Here is a 25,120-nt window from a genome sequence, read left to right on the forward strand (position 1 = left end):
CAGCCACAAACGAGCCTGCAGCTGACGTGGACTTTTTACCCCCTCCATAAATCTTCGTCCGCGAAGCCAAGCCAAAGAAGATATTATTGATTTTTTTTATATTGCTACAATGATAAATAAAATTTTCCAAAAAAAAACATTATTACACTAAAATCTTTTTTCCTCTGTGCTAAGTAAATTATACTTAACCTTACAATATTCTCTGAAATTTCTCAATTTTTAACAAAATCTGTCTGGTCCACATTTATTAATTCATGAAGATAATCATTTGTTAATATTTGTTAACACTTTTGCTATAATTTTATAATCAACGTTTAATAATAATATAGATCAATATGAGGCTGGTTTTAATAGTCTCTATCTTTTTTAGGAATAACTAATTATCGCCATAGAAAAAGTTTCTGGAAGATGATGCAATTTGAAAACTTGTTCTATTACCTTCATAATTAGAGGAATCGATAAATCTTTAAATTCTTTGTAAAATTCAACTGGAAATGCATCCTCCCATGGAGATTTATTATTTTGTAAACAATTAAGTGCATCAAAAACTCCTTGTTCAGTGAAAGGACTATCTAAATCATCCTTACCTCCTTCAGTTAAACTTGGAAGTGTGGTGGCACACATCCTCACGGTGAACCATGAGGAAATGGCGTCGTCAGAGGTTTCTCTCTGACTCCAGCATCCCTTCCAGTGCGCACCCTGGGCAGGGATTATGATGTCACAATGCACCAGGTGTCTTGAGTTCATGCTGACCTTAAAGGGGTGTGCTGAATTTGAACAAAGTAAGTCATTAACGACCCTCAAAGTGGTGGCTGTGTTTCTTCCACTGCTCACACTGCCACAGTGGTGACCCTGATGAGCCCAGATATTTTTCTGGCTCAAAACACCATGGATTCAGCAGAGGTTAACGCTGTCTCTATCAAGCTTTCCCCCCCCCCCCCCTTTTGGACCCACCGATCGAGAACGTGGTTCGGGCAGGCGGAAGCACAATTTCAACTCTACAACATCTCAGACTCCACAATGTTCTATCATGTTATGAGTGCTCTGGACCAAGATACGGCAGTGAGGGTGGACGACATCATCCACCACCCCCCAGCTTTGGGCAAGTACACCGCCCTCAAAGACCTGCTGCTTGGAACTTTCAGCCTTACCCCCAGTAACGGGCTTCCAGGCTCCTTAACCTAGATAGGCTTGGGGACCGTAGTCCGTTGGCGCTGATGGATGAAATGGTGGCCCTGGTGGAAGACCACATGCCTTGTTTTCTCTTCTGCCAGATATTCCTGAAACAGATGCCAGAGGACATCCAGCTGCTCCTCACAGATGAAGGCTTCTCAAACCCGAAGAGAGCAGGAGTCCATGCGGATGCCCTCTGGTGCACGAAGATGGAGAACAAGGCAGCCCTCAACAAGGTGGCATGATCAGGAGCCAGCTAACCGCAAGCCGCTCCCAAGACCAAGCCAGAGGAGGCCCAGTCAACCTGGTGTTTCTACCACCAGTGCTGGGGAGCGCAAGCCCGTATGTGCCGCCAGCCTTGCGCGCTTCAGGGAAATGACCAGGCCAGCTGCCGTTGATGGCTTTGACGGCTGGCCACACAAACAGCCTCCTTCATGTGACAAACAGATCCACTGGCTGCCGATTCCTGGTGAACACGGGCTGAGCTCAGCGTCCTTCTCCCCCCCCCCACAGCAATAGAGACTCCCACCTGATCATTAGAGGCTCCACCATCAGAATCTACAGCCCCCGTTGGGCACAGATCCAGATCAGGAAGAAGTTCCACTGGAAGTTTGTCCTAGCCTCTGTGGGCACTGCGCTGTTAGGGACCGACTTCACAGCCTACTGGTTGACATGAATGGCAAAAGGCTGGTCAACACCCAAACATTCCACTCCACCTAACTGGAGACAGCAGAATCCCACAGGCCTGAAATCGCCACCATAGCTGCCACCAGGGATGAGTTTGACGAGATCCTCCATGAATTCCCCGCCATCATATTGCCACACAGGGCACCCCGCTGCACGCTAGACCCAGACAGCTGCTACCCAAGAAGCTCCAGCAGGCAAAGGAGGAGTGCTGCAGGCTACAGGAACTGGGAATCGTCCAGCACTCGTCAACACCTGAGCATCGCCACTCCATATGGTCCTGAAATTGTCCGGTGGCTGGAGACCGTGTGGGGCTACCGTCGATTGAATGATGCAACCACCCCCGACAGGTACCCGGTGCCCCACATACAGGATTTCTCTGCCAACTTCCATGGTGCACGGGTCTTCTGCAAAGTGGACCTTGTGCGGGGATACCATCAGATCCCAGTGCATCCAGACGACGTGGGTAAGATGGCCATTATCACACCTTTAGGCCTCTTCGAGTTCCTGCGTATGGCCTTCGGTCTAAAGAACACGGCCCAAACATTCCAGCGCCTCATGGATGCGGTTGGAAAAGACCTGGACTTTGTGTTTATTTACCTGGATGATATTCTCATTGCCAGTTGAAACTGAGATGAACACAAAGACCACCTCATGGCCACCAAAGAAAAGACTTTATTGTGGTCAGAGGAGGCAGACAGGGCTTTCATTGCAGCAAAGGAGACTCTAGCCAGCGCCACACTGCTGGTGCACCAACAGCCAGAGGCACGCACAGCGCTCTCCATGGACGCCTCAGCAACGGCAGTTGGGTGGGGGTTTCTGGAACAGTGGCTAGATGGACAACGGTGCCCACTGGCCTTTTGCAGCAAGCAGTTGTGCCTGTATGAGCTCAAATCAGCGCCTTCGACCAGGAGCTCCTGGCACTGTATTTGGCCATCCACTACTTCCTCGAGGGCAGGCCGTTCACAGCCTTCACAGATCACAAGCTCCTCACTCAAGCACTGGCGATGGCCAAGGATCTGTGGTCCGCCAGACAGCAGTGTCACCTCTTGTACGTGTCTGAGTTCATGACCGACATCTGACACAGGGCCAGCAAGGACAATGTAGTGGCTGATGTGCTCCCCCATCCAGCCATTAACACTCTCGCGCCCAGTCTGGATTATGAGCAACTGGCTCAGGCACAGAGGAATGATGTGGAGATGCAGGCCTTGGGGATTGCCATCTCGGGCCTCAAACTTAAGTATGTCTGGGTGCCCAGCAGCCCGGACACATTGCTCTGCGACGTCCCAGTGGTCCCGCTGCACTGGAGGGCAAAGGTCTTCAGTCTGATCCATGACCTCACTCACCCAGCAGTAAAGAAAACCATGCAGATGGTCGCAGAGTGGTTTGTGTTGCATTGGCTGAAGAAGGAGGTGGCAGAACTGGCCAGACCTCCAAGGTCCAGGTGCCAGACCTCCAAGGTCCAGCGACACACGGGAGCCCCTATCCAGAACTTGGACCCGGCGGTTCACAGATTCCAACACATCCACGTTGATGTCGTTGGGCCCCTGCCGGTGTCCATGGAGGCTCGTTACCTCCTCATGGTGGTGGATCAGGCTACAAGGTGGCCAGAGGCTGTCCCGATTAAGGAGGCCTCTGCAGAGATGTGCGCCAGGACTCTGGTCAGCCAATGGATCACCCATTTTGGAGTCGCACATCACTAACGACAGAGGGGCGTAGTTCACATCTGCCCTGTGGACTCAGATGATGAAGCTACTGGGGTGGTCAAGCTCCACTACACCACAGCATACCGCCCGCAGTTCAAAGGTTTGGTGGAGTGGTTCAACAGGCACCTGAAGGCATCAGTTATGGCCAGGCTCTCTGGACCAGACTGGGTGGATGAACCACCCTGGGCCCTCCTCGGAATTAGGACGGCACTCAAGGAGGACCTGCAGGCTTCAACAGCGGAGATGGTCTATGGCGCACTGCTTTCCCTGCCGGGTGAGTTTTAGGCCCAGACACTGACACCACACCCACTGACAAAAACCTGTTGGCAGATCTATGCAGGCAACTGGCCTCCCTAGCTCCCCCACCCCCGGCATGCCATGGCACCCAGCCATTTCATCTCCCCAAAGAGCTCGACTCGGCCCAGTTCTTTTTTGTGCGAAGGGGACCAAAAAGTGCACTGCTACAGCAACAATATGAGGGGCCATACAAAGTTTTGCACCAGTCTGGTGGAACCTTCACCCTGGATGTTGGGGGGGGGAGAGAGGAACATTTTACAGTGGAATGCCTGAAGGTGGCCCATCGGGACTTATCACAGCCGGTGTAGACGGCCACGCCCAAGCGCTGTGGCCAGCTGCCAAAGCAACAGGATGCGTAGCTGGTTCTGGAGGGGGGAGGTAGTGTGCAGCGCACATCCTCATGGAGAACAGGCCCTGCTTGTATTGCCATGTGGTGGGGCAGCCATGTGGAAATGGTGTCGTCAGAGGTTTCTCTCTGACTCCAGCATCCCTTCCAGCGTGCACCCTGGGCAGCGACTATGATGTTACAATGCACCAGGTTACGGAGCTCATGCTGCCCTTATACGGGCGTGCTGAATTTGAATAAACACACTCGTTAACGACCCTCAACGTGGTGGCTGTGTTTCTTCCACTGCTCACACTGCCACAGTAGTACCATTTGTGACAAATATTCATATATAGCTGCTTCATCATATACATTCAGATGTATGTAATTTTTCATAAAATTCCTTAAATATTTCATTTATCTCTTGTGGTTTAAATGTGACTTCACTGTTATTCTGTTGTATTGCATTAATTGTTCGAGACGATTGTTCTGCTTTTAATTGCCAAGCTAAAGCTTTATGGGATCGTTCTCCTAGTTCATAATATTTCTGCTTAGATGCTACTATCATTCTGTGTTCTCTATGTTAGCATTGTATTATATTGTAATTTCCTATTAATCTATTAATCTCTGAAAGTGATTTTTGAATGTTATTTTCAATATTGTTATTCCTTTTATTAATTTATTTATATCTTTCATATATTCCTTTTTTATTTTTGAAGTATAACATAATTTGTCCTTGTAAATGAGCTTTTAACACATCCCAAATAATAAAATTATTTTCTGTTGAATGTAAACTTGTATCACAAAACAATTCTACATGTTGTCTTATAAACAAACAAAAATCTTCCCTTTTCAGTAATAGAGAATTTAATCTCCATCTATACACTGAGTGTTAATTTTCAGCAAATTCCAATTCAGTCAACAATGGTGAATGATCAGAGAAAATATTCTTATTTTATAATCAATATTCAAAACTCTTGATTGATTTTGAGCTGAAACAAAACAAATCAATTCTAGAATATGTATCAAATCTACTAGAATAATAGGAATAATCCCTGTGTTTAGGATGTATCCTTCTCCATATATCAATTAATCAATTAAATTTAAATCCTTTATTAAAATAACAATGTTTTAGCCACTTTTGATTTAACTATAGTTCTTGATGATTTATCCAGCACAGGTTCCAAACAAAAATTGAAATCTCCACCTACTAAAACATTTTCGTGGGCATCTGCTAAATTTAAAAAAGCATCTTGTATAAATTTCTGATCATCTGTATTTGGTGCATCTATATTTAACAAAGTCCATTCCTTAGAAAATATTTGAAAATTTACCATTTCATATCTACCCACTGGATCTGTAATTACATTTTGAATTTTAACTGGTAATTTTTTTCAATTAAACAAAGAAAAAAAACTACTTGATGTATCCAATCTCTTTTTAATTTCAAATGTTCTTTTTCAATTAAATGAGAATTTTGTTAAAAAAAAGCAATATCTAACCCCAATTTCATAATATAAGGACAAGATTTTCTTTCCTTTTGTTGGCCCATTAATATTAAATCTCAACTGCTTTATTCATTTTCATTATCTATACATTTTTTAAAAATCCTTTCCATCACTCCTATCCAGGAAGGATTCCCACAAATTAATTTAGTCCTGAACATCAACATCTGCAATCCAAAAACATCAAAATTATGGTTAAATTATTAACCATAAATGGTTATTATAAAAAAAAAAGAAAGAAAAAAAGATAAAACAAAAACCCCTTACGAAATGCTAGATATATTAGCGTTACCACTCTCCATTTTACAGGTTGTGGTCAAACCACGAAAATAGTCGCAGCTACCAGAAATCAACGAATACACCCCCTGACCCCCAGGGGGAAAAACCTTTCTGTTTAACCAAGAATTTTTCCCTATATGAAATTTCTTCATCCATCAAGAAAAAGAAAAAAAGGGGGGAAATCAAGAAAAAGAAAAAAAGGGGGGAATGACACCAGGTTTATTGTTACAAATCAGCATCTTTCGTTACTTGAATTTTAGATCAGCATACTCTTCGGCCAGTACCTGACTTGAAAAATCATATTCTGTTGATCTGGCAAAAATACTTTCAGAGTAGCTGGGTAGCAGAAGATAAATCTATAACCTTTATCATATAAAATCTTCTTAACCAGGTTAAAATGTCTTCTTTTCTTTAACAGAGTTTGACTCAAATCTGGATTTTAAAAAAATCATATCCTTTTCATAATTCAAAGAGTTCTTTTCATCACTAAACCAAGAATCTTCTCTCTATTATGACAGAGTATATCGAGTATATGGATATGTTTTGGGGAGATAAATTGGAAAAGGTTTGTTAGAGTGGGTTACATACAAACACTAAAACAGATCTTATTGAAATACTGGAGCTCTGCTAATGCTGGACATATTGGGGCCTCATGGCTTTTGCAAGAGCTTTGAAGAGTGCTCAAGAGACCACTAATGGATTGTTGTTTGCAACAGACAGATGAAATATCTTACTGGAGCCACAGATTGTCTGGTAGAGGGCTTGGTGTTCTAAGGGGGTCATATGGTTTTGGAAGCAGAGAGAGTCAAACAGGTTTTCTCTCAGAGAGAGAGAAAGACAAACACACACACACACATATCACTTGTACGGTGTTGCAGCCAGCAGAAGTAGCTGGTACTGGAACTGGACAAGCTGGTAAGCTTATGGAAAGGCCATTTGAAAGACTGCCTGGTCAAAGCCCTTGTGGTTCATGCAAGAGGAGAGGATTGGCTATCTAATGTTTCATTTGGAATAAGGGAAACATAAAGGAACTCTATGGTGACCTGAAAGAAAGAGGTTATCATCTGGAGAACCCTGAAGGGGCAAGTTTCATCAGCAAGACACTGGAGTGGATGATTAAAAAGGAATCAGTTGTGGATGTCATTGTACAACAAATCTTTCTCTGAAAACCGACAAGAACCTTCCTGAGCAGTAACCATTTACCTTTCAAGCACCAAAGCCTGGTAAACTTTATAAATGTTAAATTCTGTGTTCAGTATAAGGATTGCCTGCAACCAGTGAACTTGGAGGAATGAGAAGTGAGATTGGACTGTGAACCAAAGAACTTTTCTGAACTTACGCACATTACATACACGTGCGCTTAGAATTAGAAGGGGGTTAAGTTGGATTAGTTAAGTTAATAGTGATAAGTTAAAGTTTGATTCTGTTTTCATATTTAAAGATAATTAAAAGCAACTTTTGTTTAAGCAACCATTTGTCTTGGTGAACATATATTGCTGCTGGGTTTTGGGGTCCTCTGGGCTCGTAACACTATCCTGGTAGTTTTAAAAAAATATAATCAGGATAGATCAAGGTCTCTGGTTAGGACCTGACTTTGATCTCAAGGCTTTATGAGCTCTCTCAATTAAAATCTTATCTTCAAAATGTTCTGCTCCAAATATTTTTGGTATCCATTCTTGAAAAAAATCAGATCACAACTTGACCTTCTTTACCTTCGGATATCCCCACAATTTTAAGATTGTCTCTTCTACTATAGTTTTCCAAAGTGTCAACTTTCTCAAACAGTTTTTCATTCAAAGAAAAAGCTACAAAATTTACACCAACAAAAAAAATCAGAAGAGAAGAAGAAAAGAGAACTTGGGCCTATCTTGTCGATGAAGCAGGCTGCTGAAGTTGTTTCTGGATCTGCTGGTGAGGACCCAATGGAGGGACCTTCCTCTGGAGCTCTCTTGGCAGTGCCCCGTAAAACTGCATTGTGCATGCATGAGAAGTCGGGTATGCGCGCTGCAGAGAGAAAAAAATCTGGTAAAAACCCATTTTTTAAAGGGCAACTCCAGTGTCAACCCTCTGAACAGGAGGGAACTCAGAGGACTATAGAAGTGAAGAAGAAATGTCAAACTCAGAAGAAAAAAGATCCAAAAGCAAGAATTTTTTTTAAATTGATAAAATTGAGGCTAAAGTAGAATTTCTGATGCATTTGAGAGCAATTTTAAATTTTTAGCTGCAGAAATGAAGCAAATCAGAATAGATATGACTAAATTGATAAATAATGTTTCACAAAGAGTTGATAAAGTGGAGGAGAAAATTCAAGATGTGCATGAAGAAAAGTTGAATATAAATGAAGATACAATGGCTGTTGGAGGTTTTTGGAGATAGCTTAGAACAGGGACCCCCAAACCTTTTAGACCATTGCCCGTTTCACGGAGTCCTTGATCCCTCATTGATCTCCAAGCATCAACGTGTTCTTTGTATGTCAGGGAGTGGGGGTGGTTGATGCCGCTGGCTGTCCACCATTCCTCGTCCTCCCATTTACTCTCAATATTTTAGACAGCCAGGGATGTGATCCCATGAGGGACGACACACAACTTCACAACTCCCATAGGATTAGTAAAAAAAAACTAGAAAAGTTTTTTAAAGAAGAAAGTATTTTAAATATTTGCATCAAGCCACAAAGATGATGCTGGAGAAAATTTTAAGTGTTTTGCGCATGTGTGGTGCAATAGAAAAGCAGACTGAGAAAAAAATTCAGTCTCTTTAAGGAGACACAAGTCCAGTGGAGGAAGCTTCAGAAGTGTATGTAAGTGAAGAAGATACTTCAAGTTCAGAAGAGGAACAGACCAGAGGGGAAAAAAGACTTTTAAGAAAGAAATAAGTAAGATGAATCTAAAATTGACGAACTTCAAATGAAAATTAATTTGACTTTGGAAATAATTTTAAATTTCTATCAGAACAATTGAAGCAAGTTAAAATAGATTTGACATTTAAAGTAGATAATGCATTGAAAGTGATGAATAATGTTAAACAAAGAATGGATAAGTTGGAAAATAAGTTTAAAGATGTTTGAGAGGATATGCAGTGTATTGAAGATAGATCTAATGTATGTGAAGGTTCAATAACTAGTTTAAACTTTAAAAAAAAATATTTTTCACACTGAACCATATTAACCAAAATACACAAACATTTCCCTCTTGAATATACCCAGTGTCATTTTCTCCCCTTTCTCCCCCTCCCTCTTTCCCACCTCCCTCCCTACCCACTAAACATTCAACATATACAGTACAATAAACCCATTAAACAATGTCATCACACAATGAAAATAAACAAGAAAATTGTGTAATCTACCTTTACACACTGGGTCAGTTCATTTCGTCTTCTCATTCTGTCATTTTAGAGGGTGTAGGCCTTCTCTGTTGTGTTCCATGTACTGTTCCCAAATTTGTTCAAATACTGTGACATTATTTTTTAAATTATATGTTATTTTTTCCAATGGAATACATTTATTCATTTCTATGTACCATTGCTGTACTCTCAGGCTCTCTTCTGATTTCCAGGTTGAAATTATACATTTTTTTGCTACAGCTAAGGCTATCATATAACTAGTTTAATCTTGATGAAAGAAAAACTGTTGGAGAAAGTTGATATTTTGGAAAATTATAGCGGAAGAAATAACATCAAAATAGTGACAAAGAAAGAAGATGTGAATCACTTCTTTCAAGAATGAATACCGAAGATAATTGGAGAGGAAAATTTTGAAGACAAGATTTTAATTGAAAGAGCCCATAGAGCTTTAAGACCAAAGCTGGGTCCAAACCAGAGACCCTGGTCTATCCTGGTCAGATTTTTGAATTACCAGAATAGAGAGAGACTTCAGAGTTTGGTGATGAAAAGGGCTAAGGAATATAGACCTTTGAACTATGAAGGGGATAAAATTTTCTTTTTTCCAGATTTGAGTCAAACTTTGTTAAAGAGAAGGAAAGAATTTAATACAGTTAAGAAAGTTTTTATGATTAAGTTTACAGATATGTTATTCTGCTACTTTGAAAATATTTGTACGAGGTCAACTGAATGTTTTTTTTACAAATTTTGTAAAGCTGAAGAATATGCTCAAAGTTTGTCTAAAGCTCAAGTAACGGAAAGCACTGTTTTGTTGCAATGAATTTAATGCTGAATTCCCTTTTTTTTTGATGTTTGAAGAATTGATATATTACCTATTCTTATGTTAGATGGAATTGATGTTTTTATTGATTAAATGAAGTTTTATTCCTGTGGGGATTGAGGGATGTGTTAAGTTGGTTTCTGGCAGTTGCATGTGTTTTTGTGGCTTTGCCATGACCCGTAAAATGGAGGGAGATATTGTTGGTTTTTATAGTACTTATTGGGTAGGGGTTCTTTTTCTTAATTCTTTATTTTCAATAATTAAATTTGTTGTATTTAATTTGAACTATTTTAATGTTTTTGGATTGGAGATGATGCTCAGGACCAAATTATTGTATGGGAATACTTCCTGGATGGGAGTGATGAAAAGGGATTTTAAAAATAAGGAAAAATGAATAAGGCAATTAAGATTATAAATTTTAATATTAATGGGATTAATGTAAGAATAAAAAGGAAGAAAATATTGTCTTATATTAAGAAATTACAAGAAATTCATTTGACTGAAAAAGAACACCTAAAATTGAAAAGGGATTGGATAGATCAAGTAGTATTTTCTTCATTTAATTCTAAACCCAGGGGAGTAGTGATTTTATTTATGAAAAGTTTACCAATTAATGTTCAAAATGTCACGACAGACCCTGCAGATAGATATGTAATGGTAAATTGTCAAATATTTTCTGAGGATATGCATCGAATTTAGATGATGAAAAATTCATACATGATACTTTTTTTAAAATTTGGCAGATGCTTCTGATCTTCAAGATCAATAGTTAAATCTAAACAGCTAAAACTATGTTATATTTAATGAAGGATTTAAACTTAGTGGATATATGGAGAAAGAAACATCCTAGGAATAAAGTTTATTCTTTTCATTCTAATAGATTTGATTCACATTATAGAATTGACTTATTTTGATTTTCAGTTCAAAATCAATCAAAAGTTTTGAATATTGATTATAAAGCAAAAATAATGTCTGATCATTCTCCATTATAGATGGGATTGGAATTTACTGAAAAACAGCAGTCAGTATATAGATGGAGATTAAATTCTTTCTTATTAAAAAGGGAAGATTTTTGTTATTTTATAAGACAGCATATTAAATTATTTTATGACACTAATTATTCAATGGAGGATAAATTTATTATTTGAGATTAATTAAAAGCATATTTAAGAGGACAGATTATAAGTGTTACTTCAAAAATTAAAAAGGATTATATAAGAGATAGATAAAATAGAAAAATAAATAACAGTATTGGAAAAAGTTATTAAAAAAATCACCATATAGGCATTTAATTAATAAAAAGTTACCACATAATACAACATCAACTTTCATCTAAATAGAAATATTATGAATTAGGGGAAAGATCTCATAAAGTTTTGGCATGGCAATTAAAACCAGAACAAACATCGAGAACCATTAATGCAATACAATGAGATAATAAGAAAGTGATATTTAAACCAACAAGAAATAAATGAAATTTTAGGGAATTTTATGAGAAATTATACACTTCAGAATCATTACAGGATGAAACTATTATAGATAATTATTTTTCGCAAACAACATTGCCCAGATTAACTGAGAAGTAAAGACTATTTGGATTAATTGTTTACTGAACAAGAAGTTAAGGAAGCACTTAACCACCTACAGAATACTAAGTCTTCTGGAGAGGATATTTAATAATTCCTTAATTTATGCAGGTAATAGAAAAATCTTGTAGGCTACATGTTCTTCCAGAAACTTTTTCTACAGTGACAATTATGGATATTCCTAAAAAAGCCAGAGATCCTTTAAAACCAGCTTCATATTTCATTGTTAAATGTTGATTACAAAATTGTGGCAAAGATATTAGCAAATAGAATAAACAATTATCTTCCTGAATTAATATATATGGATCAAACAGGCTTTGTTAAAAAATAGACAAATTTCTGAAAATATAGTTAGATTATTAAGTATAATTCATTTAGCACAAAAAAGGATTTAAGTGTTGTAGTTGCTTTGGATGCAAAAAAAAGCTTTTGATAGATTCAAATGGGATTTTTAATTTATTTAAAGTTTTAGGTAAATTTGGCTTTGGATTTAATTTTGTAAATTGGATTAAGGCATTTTATAAAAGTCCTAAAGTTAAAGTAATAACTAATGGACAGACATCACAATCATTTAATTTGACTAGATCAAGTAGACAAGTATGTCTACTTTGTTTGCTTTGTTTGCTTTGGCTTTAGAACCTCTTAATGATTTGTATAGATTCAGCAGTTAAAAGGTTTTATGGAAAATCAAACTGAGCATAAGATTATCTTATTTGCAGATGATGTGTTGGTATATTTAACTCAACCACAATTATCATTACCTAAACTTTATAAACAATTGATAGATTATGGAAGAATCTCTGATTATGAAATAAATTGGTATAAAAGTGAAGTAATTGAATTAGTACAAGGTGATTATTCACAATGTCAAAAAGATATTCAATGTAAGTGGACTGATGCTGCAATTATGTATTTGGGATTACATGCAAATAATAATTTGAAAAATTTATATGAATTATATTATATTCTATTAGTTAAAAAAAAAGGAGATTTGAAAAAATGAATAAACTTACCTATAACTTTAATGGGAGGGGCTAATTGTATTAAAATGAATATTTTTCTGAGAATTAAATATTTGTTTCAGACTTTACCAATTTCCATACCTCAAAAATGTTTTCAGGTCCCAAATAAATAAATTAGAAAATTTATTTGGAAAGGTAAGATGGCAAGAATATCATTAAAAAGATTAACATGGAAATATTGGGTGGATTACAACTCCTTAATTTCAAAAATTATTATAAAGCAGCACAATTAAGGTTGCTTGCATCTCTATTTGGAAATATTAAACTGTTATGGGTGAAAATTAAATAAAATTGGAGAGAATATAGCTGAGGAATTTATTCATAAATGGGATCCGAGGTTTATGGTTGTTGACAGTGCTTCGTTATTGAAACACTTGATTAATATATGGAATAACATTAAGTTAGAAAATGATGGTGTTATGGGGTATATTGTACTTTATATTATATATTAATGTCTTTAAAAGAGATAGATTGTGGGGGTTTAGTGCAGGTCACTTCACAAACAGACATTATTTCACAAAAACAATCTCATTTAAAATGCAAGAGCATTGCTGAAAGGGAAACTCCATGTCCACAGTAACTTTACAGAAACTTTAAAGAATGCTTATGGAAACTTCACAAGTAGGTGTAAATTGGACTGATGCTGTGGAGTAAATGGACTATTGTCCAACAGATGCCCAAGCAGAAACTGATTCCAGTGCTGACAATCTGTTTGATTGCAGTTTTCTGTTCTAAGTGGGGTCATGTGGTTTTACAAGCAGAGAGAGAAGAAAGACCAATCAGGCTTTCTCTAAGAGAGAGAGGAGACAGTTCTTCAGTGGCTTTTGGCAGCTGCAACATGGCAAGCTGGCAGCCTGTTGAAACCCAGTTTTGAAGATGGTTTGTGAGTTCCGAGTTGAAAACCCCTTGTAGTCCTTTCAAGAGGAAATGGCTGGCTAGAGTGTTTCTCCTGAAATAAGGGAAACAAGAGGAACTCTGTGGTTACCTGGAAGAAGAGGTTATCATTTGGAAAACCCATGATGGGGCAAGTTTTTTCAACAAAACACTAAAGTGGCTGATAGGAGGAGATCAGTTTGTGTGTGTCCAATGAGCAACAAATCTCTCTCTGGAACCAACATGAACCTTTTTGGGTGGTCGCCATTTAAGCACCAGAGCCTGGTGAAACTTCATAAATGTTAAATTCTGTGCACAATATAAGAAATCCCTGATACTAGTGAACTTGGAAGAGTGAGGAGTGTGAAGTGAGGTTGACCTGTGAATCAAAGAACTTTCCTGAACATATACACATTACAAACATGTAAATTTAGAATTAGAAGGGGGATAATTTAGGTTAAGTTAATAGTGATGTTAAAGTTTGATCCTGTTTTCATGTTTAAAGATAAATGAAAACAACTTTTGTTTAAGTAACTATTTGTGTTGGTGAATTTCTAATGCTGCTGGGTTTTGGGGTCCTCTGAACTCGTAACAATGGAAATCTTTTGTCACCAAAAACACCATTAATTAGTCCTCATAGTTTTTTTTTCAAAAGATAACCTTTTTAAACATATGGTATATTAAAGGAATTTATAAAATAGGAGATTGTTATGAGAGTGGTAAATTGATGTCATTTGATCAGTTAAGAATAAAATATGATATTCCATGTAATACTCTTTTTCGTATATTTTCAATTGAAAATATCTTCTATTTAACAAAGAGGAATGATATAGATTAGTATAAATATGCCCATGTTGAATAGTGTCATGTCAGGAAGAGTATCAGGTTTGGTGGGTTCACAGAGGGATGAATCTGGACACAAGTGTTACATTCATACGTAACTTTTATTAACACACGGAAACAAACAGGAGAATGCTAAACAGTACTCAATCACTATTTTACTTAAGTGACGATATAGGCATTCACCTCAGACTTAGGTTGGACTCCGACCAGATATATTAAAAGATTGCACAGATTTAGGACAGTGATTGTTGATGGAAAAGTTAAGAAGTTTATCTCAATAGCATGTATGAAATTACAAGAGAAATTAGATTTATTTAAGTCAAGAGAAAGATGGGAACAAGATTTAAATATATCAATAGATGTACAAATTTGGCAAAATTTATGTAAAGATGTTATGACATACAATTAATGTATAATATAGATTACTTTATTATAATTCTTACATCAGTTATATATTACACCTCAGAAATTGAATAGATGGAAATCAGATATATTGGATCAGTGTTTTAAATGTGGTGAAGATATTGGAACTTTTCTTCATTCTACATGGTCTTGTTCAAGAGTTAAACCTTTTTTGATTTCTATTAGTAAATTTTTGCAACAGGTATTGTTTTTCCATTGAATCTTGAGTTATTTTTGATGAGGAATTTTGAAAATATAATTCCTAAATTACATTTATCAGATTGTCAGTTGAAATTTGTTAAATTACCTCTGGTGATAGGAAGGAAATGTATTGCTGTCACTTGGAAATTAGATGTTTCTTTAACACTTGGAAGATGGCAAACAGAGATTCAAAGTTGCATTCCATTAGAAAAAAAATTACATATAATTTGAGATGTAAATATTCTATATTTTTACAGATTTTGAGCCTGTATGCTCAAACATAAGGTTGGAATTATAAATAATTCCTTTGAATCCTCCGGACCAGAGAAGTCTTCCCTTAATAAATAAATAATGTTTTCTTGTGAAATGTTTTTTGGAACCTTTTAGCGTTTCCTAAGGCATTTCAATTCTATATATATTTATATTTGTTATGTATTTTAGCAATGTAGTTTCTTTTTTTGTAGTTTATTTTAGTTTTTTTCAGTGGGGGTAGAAGGGGTTGGGTGTTGGGTTTAGATGGGGTTCTTTTGTAGTTTCCTTTTTTTAATATATATCTGTGATAGTACAGATCTATCACCAATGTACATAGTATATATAGTTACTGTATCTAGACTGTGCTTACAGCGATTGGCTGAGAGCTAAGCCACACCTATTGTCTGGGCCTTAAAGGGTTGTGTCCCTAGCCAGGTCGGATCATTCCGGACTAGTCGGCCACCTGTGAAGAGCTCCGGTCTTTTGCTAATAAAAGCCTTGGTTTGGATCAACAAGTCTTTGGTTCTTTCGACGAGCTCTACAATTTTATTAGCAAAAGAATTTTTTTTGAAAGGGATGGAGCGTTTAACTCGGCCAGAAAAACTTGATATCGACCCACAGTCAGCTACAGCCTTCAAAACCTTTAACTTCTGGCTGCTGAACTTTGAAAACTTCCTGAGATTCATTCAGGTAGAGGAGGATAACCAGCGTCTAACAGCATTGCTGTCTATGGTGTCCTTGAGAGTCTACGAGAACATCCAGGATGAGACCACTTACACCGCAGCCATAAAGGTACTGAAAGGACTGTATGATCAACCGGTGAACAGAGTTCATGCCCGGCTCATGCTTGCGTTGAGGAAGCAACAGCCCAGTGAGTCCAGCAGGGCATATTTACAAGTATTAAAGGCATTGGGCAAGGACTGTAACTGTGGACAAAACTGCTGCCGAGATCACAAACGATCTCGTCCGGGATGCCTATGTGGCCGGGCTCAGATCGAATGAAGTGAGGCTGCGCTTGCTCGAACAAGGGGTAGAAAAACTAGAGGACGTGGCCCGGATTGCAATCACAATGGAGGATGCAGCCTTAAAGTCAAATGAGCTCTCTAGGGACTGGACCCCTCGTTCTGATGTGAGTAGAGTGCCCTTCTACCCGACCACCCCCCGAGATACTGACAGCCTGTCGGCTGCTGCTACCCTGCCCTGTGCGAACCCAAAATGTTATTTCTGCGGGAGGGACAAGCACAGCAGGTCCCAGTGCCCAGCAAGAAAAGCCAGGTGCCAGAAGTGCTTTAAAAAAGGCCACTTTGCTGCAGTCTGTAGGTCTAAAATGGCTGCCAGCAAACACAGTGCCTCGTGTGAAGCCCAATCGCCGCTATCCCATTCAAACTCTTCTTTCCCAGAGCTCTCGTCCAATGAGAGCGAGGGCTCCCCTGCACGGCAACGCCTGACGTCACGGAGACGCCAAACCCGGAAGGGGCAATCCACCCTCGCAACCATGGTGTTGGCCCGCTTCTCGCCCCCGTGCGGAACACTCGACGCTACCGCCACTGCTGCCGCCGCCACAGACACCCCCGGGGCCGCCACTGCTGCCGCCGCCACAGCCACCCCTGGGGCCGACGCTACCGCCACTGCTGCCGCCGCCACAGCCACCCCCGCGACCAACCAGGTGCTCACCCTAGCGTCCATCACTGACGACCGCCAGGGCCCGACCGCCGCGACCAACGACCTACCCACCGCCAATCGCGAGCAACTACAAACCCCACTACTTACCATTCACCCGCCAACACCGCCACAACAGCACTTCCGGGAGGTCCTCCAACCTGCTCCTCGAGCGTTGACTACGTCACCCCGTTGCGTGACGTCATCGCGCAAAACTCCCCTGTCAATTGCTTCAATAACATTAAACCAGCAATGCTCTCATCCCCTCACCAGAGCAATGGAACTGATTAAAGTGCATGGACACTACACCAATTGCTTATTTGACTCTGGGTCAACTGACAGTTTTATCCAGCCAGATCTGGCCCTCCGTTGGGGACTTGACATTATCCCCACTACCCAGAGGATCTCATTAGCGACGAGGTCGCACTCAACTGGGATAAAGGGGTATTGCATCGCCACGCTGGAAGTACAGGGCGTGACGGTCACCCACTTCAAATTATTCGTCCTTCCCCAATTGTGCGCCCCAGTGTTGCTGGGATTAGACTTCCAGTGTCAGTTCCAAACGGTGTCCCTACACTTTGGGGGACCCCACGCCCCCCTCTCGGTCTGCCATCGCCCCACTCCCAAAGCACCCGAGCAACCCGCCCCCGTGCCCCGGGGCCAATCCTGCGGCCTTTCCACACTCCGGATTGCCCCGCCAGCATTCTTCGCAAACCTCACCCCTGGCTGGAAGCCTGTGGCCACCAAAAGTCGGCAATATAGTTACGAAAACAGGAAATTCATTAGGAGTGAGGTGCGTAGATTGCTGGATGAGGGCATCATCGAACCCAGTTCAAGCCCCTGGAGAGCCCAGGTCGTGGTTTTCAAGAATGGGGAAAAACTACGGATGGTGGTCGACTGTAGCCAGACCATTAACCGCTTCACGCTCCTGGATGCGTACTCCCTGCCACGCATCACGGATGTGGTGAACCAGATCGCCCAATATCGCATTTTCTCCACTATTGACCTACGTTCGGCCTACCACCAGCTCCCGATCCGCTGCGAGGACTGACCATTCACGGCCTTTGAAGCGAATGGGCGGCTATATCAATTTCTCAGGGTACCATTCGGGGTCACGAATGGTGTCGCGGTCTTCCAGCGGGAAATGGACAGGATGGTGGACCAGAACGGGCTAACCGCTACCTTCCCGTATCTGGACAATATCACCATCTGCGGCCACGACGTGCAGGACCACGACGCCAACCTAGACAAATTTCTTCAAACTGCCCGTCGGCTAAACCTGACTTACAATTTGGACAAGTGTGTCTTCCGGACCACACGACTCGCTATTCTAGGTTGTGTGGTGGAGAACGGGATAGTCATGCCAGATCCTGACCGCATGCGTCCCCTAATGGACTTACCCCCCCCCCCCACCACATACCCAGAAAGCTCTCAAACGTTGCCTGTGCCTTTTCTCGTATTACGCCCAATGGGTTCCACACTACGCCGACAAGGCGCGTCCTCTTATCAAGACCACCTCTTTTCCCCTCTCGACCGAAGCCACAGCGGCTTTCGATCGAATCAAATCCGACATCGCTGCTGCGATGCTGCACGCGATCGACGAGTCTGTCCCGTTTCAAGTCGAGAGCGATGCATCCGACTTCGCCCTGGCAGCCACCTTGAACCAGGCCGGTCGGCCTGTAGCCTTCTTCTCCAGAACCCTCCAGGGTCCGGAGAGTAGACACTCCTCGATCGAGAAGGAGGCCCAGGCCATAGTTGAAGCGGTGCGTCGTTGGAGACATTACCTCGCTGGGAGGCGCTTTACACTGTTGACTGATCAACGTGCGGTCTCCTTCATGTTCAGCAACACCCAGCGTGGTAAGATAAAAAACGACAAAATTGCCAGATGGAGAATCGAACTCTCCACCTTTAACTATGACATCCTGTACCGGCCTGGTAAGCTCTTCAGGGGGACGTGCGCCAGCATACAGATGGACAGACTACGGAAACTCCATGAGGCGCTCTGTCATCCAGGGGTCACTAGGTTTGCTCACTTTGTCAAGGCGCGCAACTTACCCTACACAGTCGAGGAGATCCGCTCCATGACCCGAGCCTGTTCGGTGTGTGCTGAATGCAAGCCCCACTTCTTCCGTCCAGATAACTCCCACGTTATCAAAGCCACCCGCCCCTTCGAGCGTCTTAGCGTAGACTTTAAGGGGCCCCTACCGTCGACCAACCGTAATACCTACATCCTTACAGCCATCGACGAGTACTCCCACTTCCCATTCGCTGTGGCCTGCCCAGACACCACCGCCACCTCAGTGATACAGGGCCTTCACGGTATTTTCACCATCTTCGGGTACCCCAATTCCATCCACAGTGATAGGGGGTCCTCATTCATGAGTGCAGAGCTGCGACAGTACCTTCTGGAGTCAGGTATTGCTTCAAGCAGGACCACGAGCTATAACCCACGCGGTAACGGCCAGGTCGAGAGGGAGAATGCCACCATATGGAGAGCAGTTACACTGGCTCTCCGGTCTAAAGGTCTCCCCACCTCTCACTGGCAGGAAGTTCTCACTAGTGCCTTACACTCCATCCGCTCCCTCCTATGTACTGCAACAAATGCCACCCCCCACGAAAGGATGTTCCTTTTCCCGAGGAAATCCGAATCAGGAACCACTGTACCGGCATGGCTCACCATCCCTGGCCCCGTCCTTTTGCGACACCACGTCCGGCACTCAAAGAACGACCCCTTGGTCGACCGAGTGACTCTACTCCACGCGAACCCACATTACGCCTACGTTGAGTTCCCAGACGGGCGGGAGGACACTGTTTCGGTGCGGGACCTAGCTCAGGATGCGGTAGACCCAGCAAACCCCCCAACTCCTTATTCTCCAGGCCACGTGCCGCAACAGAAGGACCAACAGCACCCCAATGACCCGGGCCACCCTGCCGACAACACGACTGGGGAATTGAGCAACGGAGCAGTCGCACCCGACGAGCCCGCTGGCGACACCACTCCAGCAACCCCAATCCCGGCACCACGGCGGTCACGCCGGATGGTCAGACCCCCTGACCGCTACAGTCCTTGACCTACCCCTTCATTCCCTCCCTCGTTTTTGTTTTTTTTTCCCCAGGGTCAATTCTCCAAGAAGGGGTGAATGTGATAGTACAGATCTATCACCAATGAACATAGTGTATATAGTTACTGTATCTAGACTGTGCTTACAGCGATTGGCTGAGAGCTAAGCCACACCTATTGTCTGGGCCTTAAAAGGGTTGTGTCCCTAGCCAGGTCGGATCATTCCGGACTGGTCGGCCACCTGTGAAGAGCTCCGGTCTTTTGCTAATAAAAGCCTTGGTTTGGATCAACAAGTCTTTGGTTCTTTCGACGAGCTCTACAATATCAGCATGTATTTAATCAATAACTTTGTAATAATGTGGTATGATTTTTTGTCATGTATGCGTTGATTTTAAATAAAATATTTTAAAAAACATGTTAAATGGCTGAAGCCAAATACAACATGGTGGCCACCCCTATCATAGGCGCGATTTTCCGTAGATACGCCCCTGCTTTCGACCCCAAAAGTTCATTCGAACCCCTTTTAACTCCAACATTTATCGACCCTTTGCATAGTCCCATCAACTCCCAGGGGTCAATATTGACCACTTTAGAGACCCCTGGCCTAGAATTACCTAGATAAATGTGGAAAATTAACCATGTTTTCAGAGCATTCCTTACTTTGAATTGATTGTGATTGACGTGGAAAAAGGTATTAATTGCATTCCATGTAGTTTTCCTTCTTTTGTTCTATCGCCTTCAATTCCAAGAAATATGCATGAAGGCTGAAATATTTTGCTCCATATTTCTCACATTTGCAGCACTCTCATTTTGTTTTGAGTTTTTTGTGACAGGTAGTGAATATATATCTCCTGCTAGGTTTTTAAAAATTTTCCATAAAATTTAAGCCAACTTTTAAGCTAACGCTTGGAAGAAGTTCTTTCATTTTGTAGTGTGCGTGCTACCGCAAAGTGTGGAAAGAAGACACATACATGAGGAATCAAAGTCAAAGACTGATTTATTGAAATGGCAGCTCTGACTATATTCGCTCCTCGCTGCTGACATTGGGAGTGATGTCATGGCAATGCAGATCTCCGACTGGGTCTCTTCCTTACCTCTGATATCCAGCACACATGTCGACCCGTTGTGTCTAATTACTTTATACGGCCCCTCATACGGATGTGGCAGAGATGTTTGGTGTTCTCTCCTCCAAATGAAAACGTTCATTTTTGGCCTGGCCGTGTGGTGGAGGCTGCGGAGGTGCTAGAGTACTCAGTCTTTCCTTCAGCTTAGTCAATAAGGCCGGGTCCTTGTTGGTGTCCAAGAACTCCCCCGGTATTACCAACAGTGTGCCATATACCAGCTTGGCTGCAGAGGCATTGAAGTCCTCTTTTGGCACAGTACAGACCCCCAGGAGAACCCAGGATAACTCGTCCACCCAGTTTGGCCCCTTGAGTTGTGTCAATTAAGGCCGCCTTTAGGTACCTGTGGAACTGCTCCCCAACCCGTTGGCCTGAGGGTGGTTCCTAACAACTTTGCCAGCGCAGCACAGAGTGTCGAAGTGAACTGTGTACCTCTATTGGAGGTCATAGACTCCAGGACTCTGAAACTCGACACCCAGGTGTTAATCAGTGCCCTGACACAGGTCTCAGTGGTTGTATTGACCACTCCGGCCACCTCATGGAGCAGTCATCATGAGGAGATATCTCACACCATGGGACACTGGCAATAACCCTACAATGGTAATATGGACGTGGCTGAACCAATGTTGTGCTGGCTCGAAAGTCTTTTGGGGGTCGTTTTGAACATCTGGCAGTGCATGCGGGTCTTGGCCCATTGACTGATCTGTTTCCAGAGGCCATGCCAAATGAACCTACTGGCCATCATTTTAACAGAAGGCCTGATGGCTGTGCACCGCTTTGAAGACCTGCCACTCCATGCTGCCGGTGGAGATGTCACAGAGGAGCGTCTGTTTGCCAGGACCGATGGTGACATCCTCCAGCCTGAGGCCAGAAAATGCTGTATGCCGGGATTTCTGGTCTTCCTGCTGTGCCTTGGTTGGGCGGAATAGTCAATTCCCTGGGACAGGGCCTGGATGGACTCGATTATGGAATGGGACAGTGTGTCAGCCACCATGTTGGTCTTACCAGCGATGTGTTGGATGTCAACGGTGAAGTCAGACACGTATGAGAGGTGTCGTTGCTGCCTGGCCAACCACAGGTCAGCAATATTATGGAAGACCTTGAATTGCCAGCCTTCCAGAAAATACCAGAAGTGCCTGACTGCCAGGTAAGATACCTCCCAGTCAAAGGCACTGTATTTTAGTTCGGGTGGCTGGAGGTGCCAGCTAAAGGGGCTGTCATTGTCCTTTGATGAATTGTTCCAGTACACCCCTACTGCTGTGCTGGAGGTGTCTACTGTGGGTGGTTGGCGCCTCTGGCCTGGGGTGTACCAGAAGGGTGGGATTGGCCAGAGCATATTTGGCTTTCTGGAATGCCTCCGAGGTCTCATTGTCCCAGTTAATGTCCTTACCCTTCCCTGCCATGAGCACAAAAGGGGGCGCATGATGCAAGTCCCTGCTGATATGAATTGGTGATAAAAGTTAATCATACCAGTGAATTCTTGTAAACCCTTCACTGTATGGGGCTTGGTGAAATGCCAAATGGCCTCTACCTTTTCGGGCAGGAGTTTTGCTCTGTGTCAGTTGATCTAATGCCCCAGGAAGTCAATTGTTTTCAACCAGAACTGGGTTGAAGGTTATTGGCCCACGTGGGGTCTGCGTGGTCGACCCATTCATCGGCCATTTTGTGTACCAGGTCGCATCCTGGTTTGTGGGCTGCTACAGTTTTGTAATAGTTAACTTTTTTTACTTTCAGAAATAATTTTATCCATAAATTCCTTGGTAAAAAAAAAGAAATGTCAGCAGAATTCTTATCATATGGTTTCATTACATCTTCGCAAAATACTTCTCTGCCCATGTGTTTAATTTGTTTGAATACATTTTCAAATTAAAGTATGAGGACAAGGAAGCTGAAACAATATTTAATGTTCATAATAATATCTGATGTAATGAACTTAGATGCCAAAAACTATTCAGGCAATTCCTTTGAAAAATTCAACTGTTTCTAAAAGAATTGATGAGATGGCAAGAGACATTGAAAAACAATTAGTTATTTCATTACAATCCAAAAAATTATTTTTGGCATTAGACAAATCCACTCAGCAAGACACCAACGCTCTTCTCATGGCTTATGCAGGATTCTGGAATGGAAACGAGCTGATGTAAGAAATGTTGTTCACCAGAAGGAATAAAACAGATACTATGAGACTGACTATTTCTGAAGTTAAGTATTTCATAAACTAGAACAGTCTTTGGCTTGGCTTCACGGACGAAGATTTATGGAGGGGTAAATGTCCACGTCAGCTGCAGGCTCGTTTGTGGCTGACAAGTCCGATGCGGGACAGGCAGACATGGTTGCAGCGGTTGCAGGGGAACAGTATTCCATTCATTAATACAGTTGCCTGTGCAACTGATGGTGCTGCTTTAATGGTTGGATGATACAGAGGGTTCATCACAGCCTGTAAAGACGCAAGAGTTTTTTTTAACACATTGGTAGATGCCTGGATTGAGCTTTCAGGAGTAGTGATGAACACATGAATATGTGGGGAATAGAGGAATATATATCATGTGTCAGGAGCAGAGTTTTAATTTGGGCATCATGTTCAGTGCAGACACCTGCTGTGCTGTGCTGTACTATTCTGTGTTCTAACAGATTTCTGGACATTAAGGGAATCAATCATTCTTGTAATAGTTCTGTAAAATGGTGGTGAGATAAGATCAATTGTGATTGTAGTTAATGATGGATTAGGTTCACAAGGGAGGTTGGCCTACACCTGAACCCATTTATTTCTTATGTAACAGTGTAAGAGGCAAGAACAAAGAAGTCAGATTGTGGCCAATATAAGAATAATATGGAGAATTAAAGTGGCAGGCAACTGGAAAGTCAGGGTCTCTACAAAGGGGTACTGCAAAGTGGTGATTCAATTTGAAATCAATATCTCAAATGTAAAAGAAGCCACATTGTGAACAATGAATACAGAAGTAGTAGTAAATATTTGCTTCAGCTGGAAATGGTGTTTGGTGCCTTGCAGGAAATGATGAAGTGGAGTTCCTGTGCCTTCAATTTCCAGCCTATTAGCTTTCAAAAGATCATAATCCATGCAGTATAATTGTTCTGGATGGAGGAGAAGGGACCAGGACAGAACTGTAAGAAATAGAACTGACAAACTGAGAGGCTGAAAGGCCTGTCAACCATGATGGTGTGGAAGCTATAGTTGACACTGAAAGCATTGAAGTGGACTGCCATCACCAGAACAGATGTGGTGCAGTGGAAGAAAGGTAAGAAGTTGATACAAGACACAGGATGGGAGGTAGTGTAGGCAGGGCACCTATGGGAGTTGTATAGTTATTGTTGCCAACCTTTCCCATGAAATGGGGTGGAGAAACTAAGCAAAGGAAGAACTCATTGTTCACGTAGTCACCTCCTCTACTCCCAAGTAATTGCAAGAACTTTTTAAAAACATTAAATCACTATAATTTTGCAAATAAAAATTATGGCCCAAAAATTCAATTGGTAATTTCTTGAAGCAATCTACAGAGAAACTGTGTAAACTTTTAAAAAATGATTTAATAATGCCATATCTATAATGATTTTGTTCTTCTTCCCTTAAAGTTACACTAGGTGACATAATCTCTCATATTTTCCAGCCCAACTAGATATCTGCCTTGATATTAAATAAACTCTGCAATGTATTTGATTAAATGTCAAATGAACTGATATGGTTTTAAGAATTATTGTAAGATCATCTATGGTAAATCAAGTGAGTAACATAGTTTTTGAATACCTTTCTGTTCTCTTTGTACAGGTATCCATTCATTAGTGGGTTGTTTCTTGCATTTTCATAATTTTTGCACACTTCTCACAGTATTAGGTATATTTTGACTGTGCCCACCTCACTGACAAAAGGCAAAGGAGGAAAAACCCAACACCCAACCCCAACCAACCAATTTTCCCCTGCAACCGCTGCAACCGTGTCTGCCTGTCCCGCATCGGACT

At 41.7% G+C, this 25,120-nt stretch overlaps 2 protein-coding genes across 5 annotated transcripts in view; both read left to right on the forward strand.

The window, feature by feature from the left end:
- The window catches only part of LOC138744650 (Y+L amino acid transporter 2-like), a 107,643-nt gene that overhangs the window by 37,932 nt on the left and 44,591 nt on the right, over positions 1 to 25,120 (forward strand). The window lies entirely within an intron of this gene.
- Positions 1,415 to 23,289, forward strand: LOC138744064 (uncharacterized). The gene is given in 6 exon segments (XM_069899556.1): positions 1,415 to 1,515; positions 2,001 to 2,323; positions 2,989 to 3,410; positions 17,910 to 18,374; positions 18,376 to 19,045; positions 23,213 to 23,289. Coding segments are annotated over 6 exon segments (2,058 nt in total).

Source organism: Narcine bancroftii, chromosome 10, assembly GCF_036971445.1.
Source record: "Narcine bancroftii isolate sNarBan1 chromosome 10, sNarBan1.hap1, whole genome shotgun sequence".
Classification (NCBI taxonomy): domain Eukaryota; kingdom Metazoa; phylum Chordata; class Chondrichthyes; order Torpediniformes; family Narcinidae; genus Narcine; species Narcine bancroftii.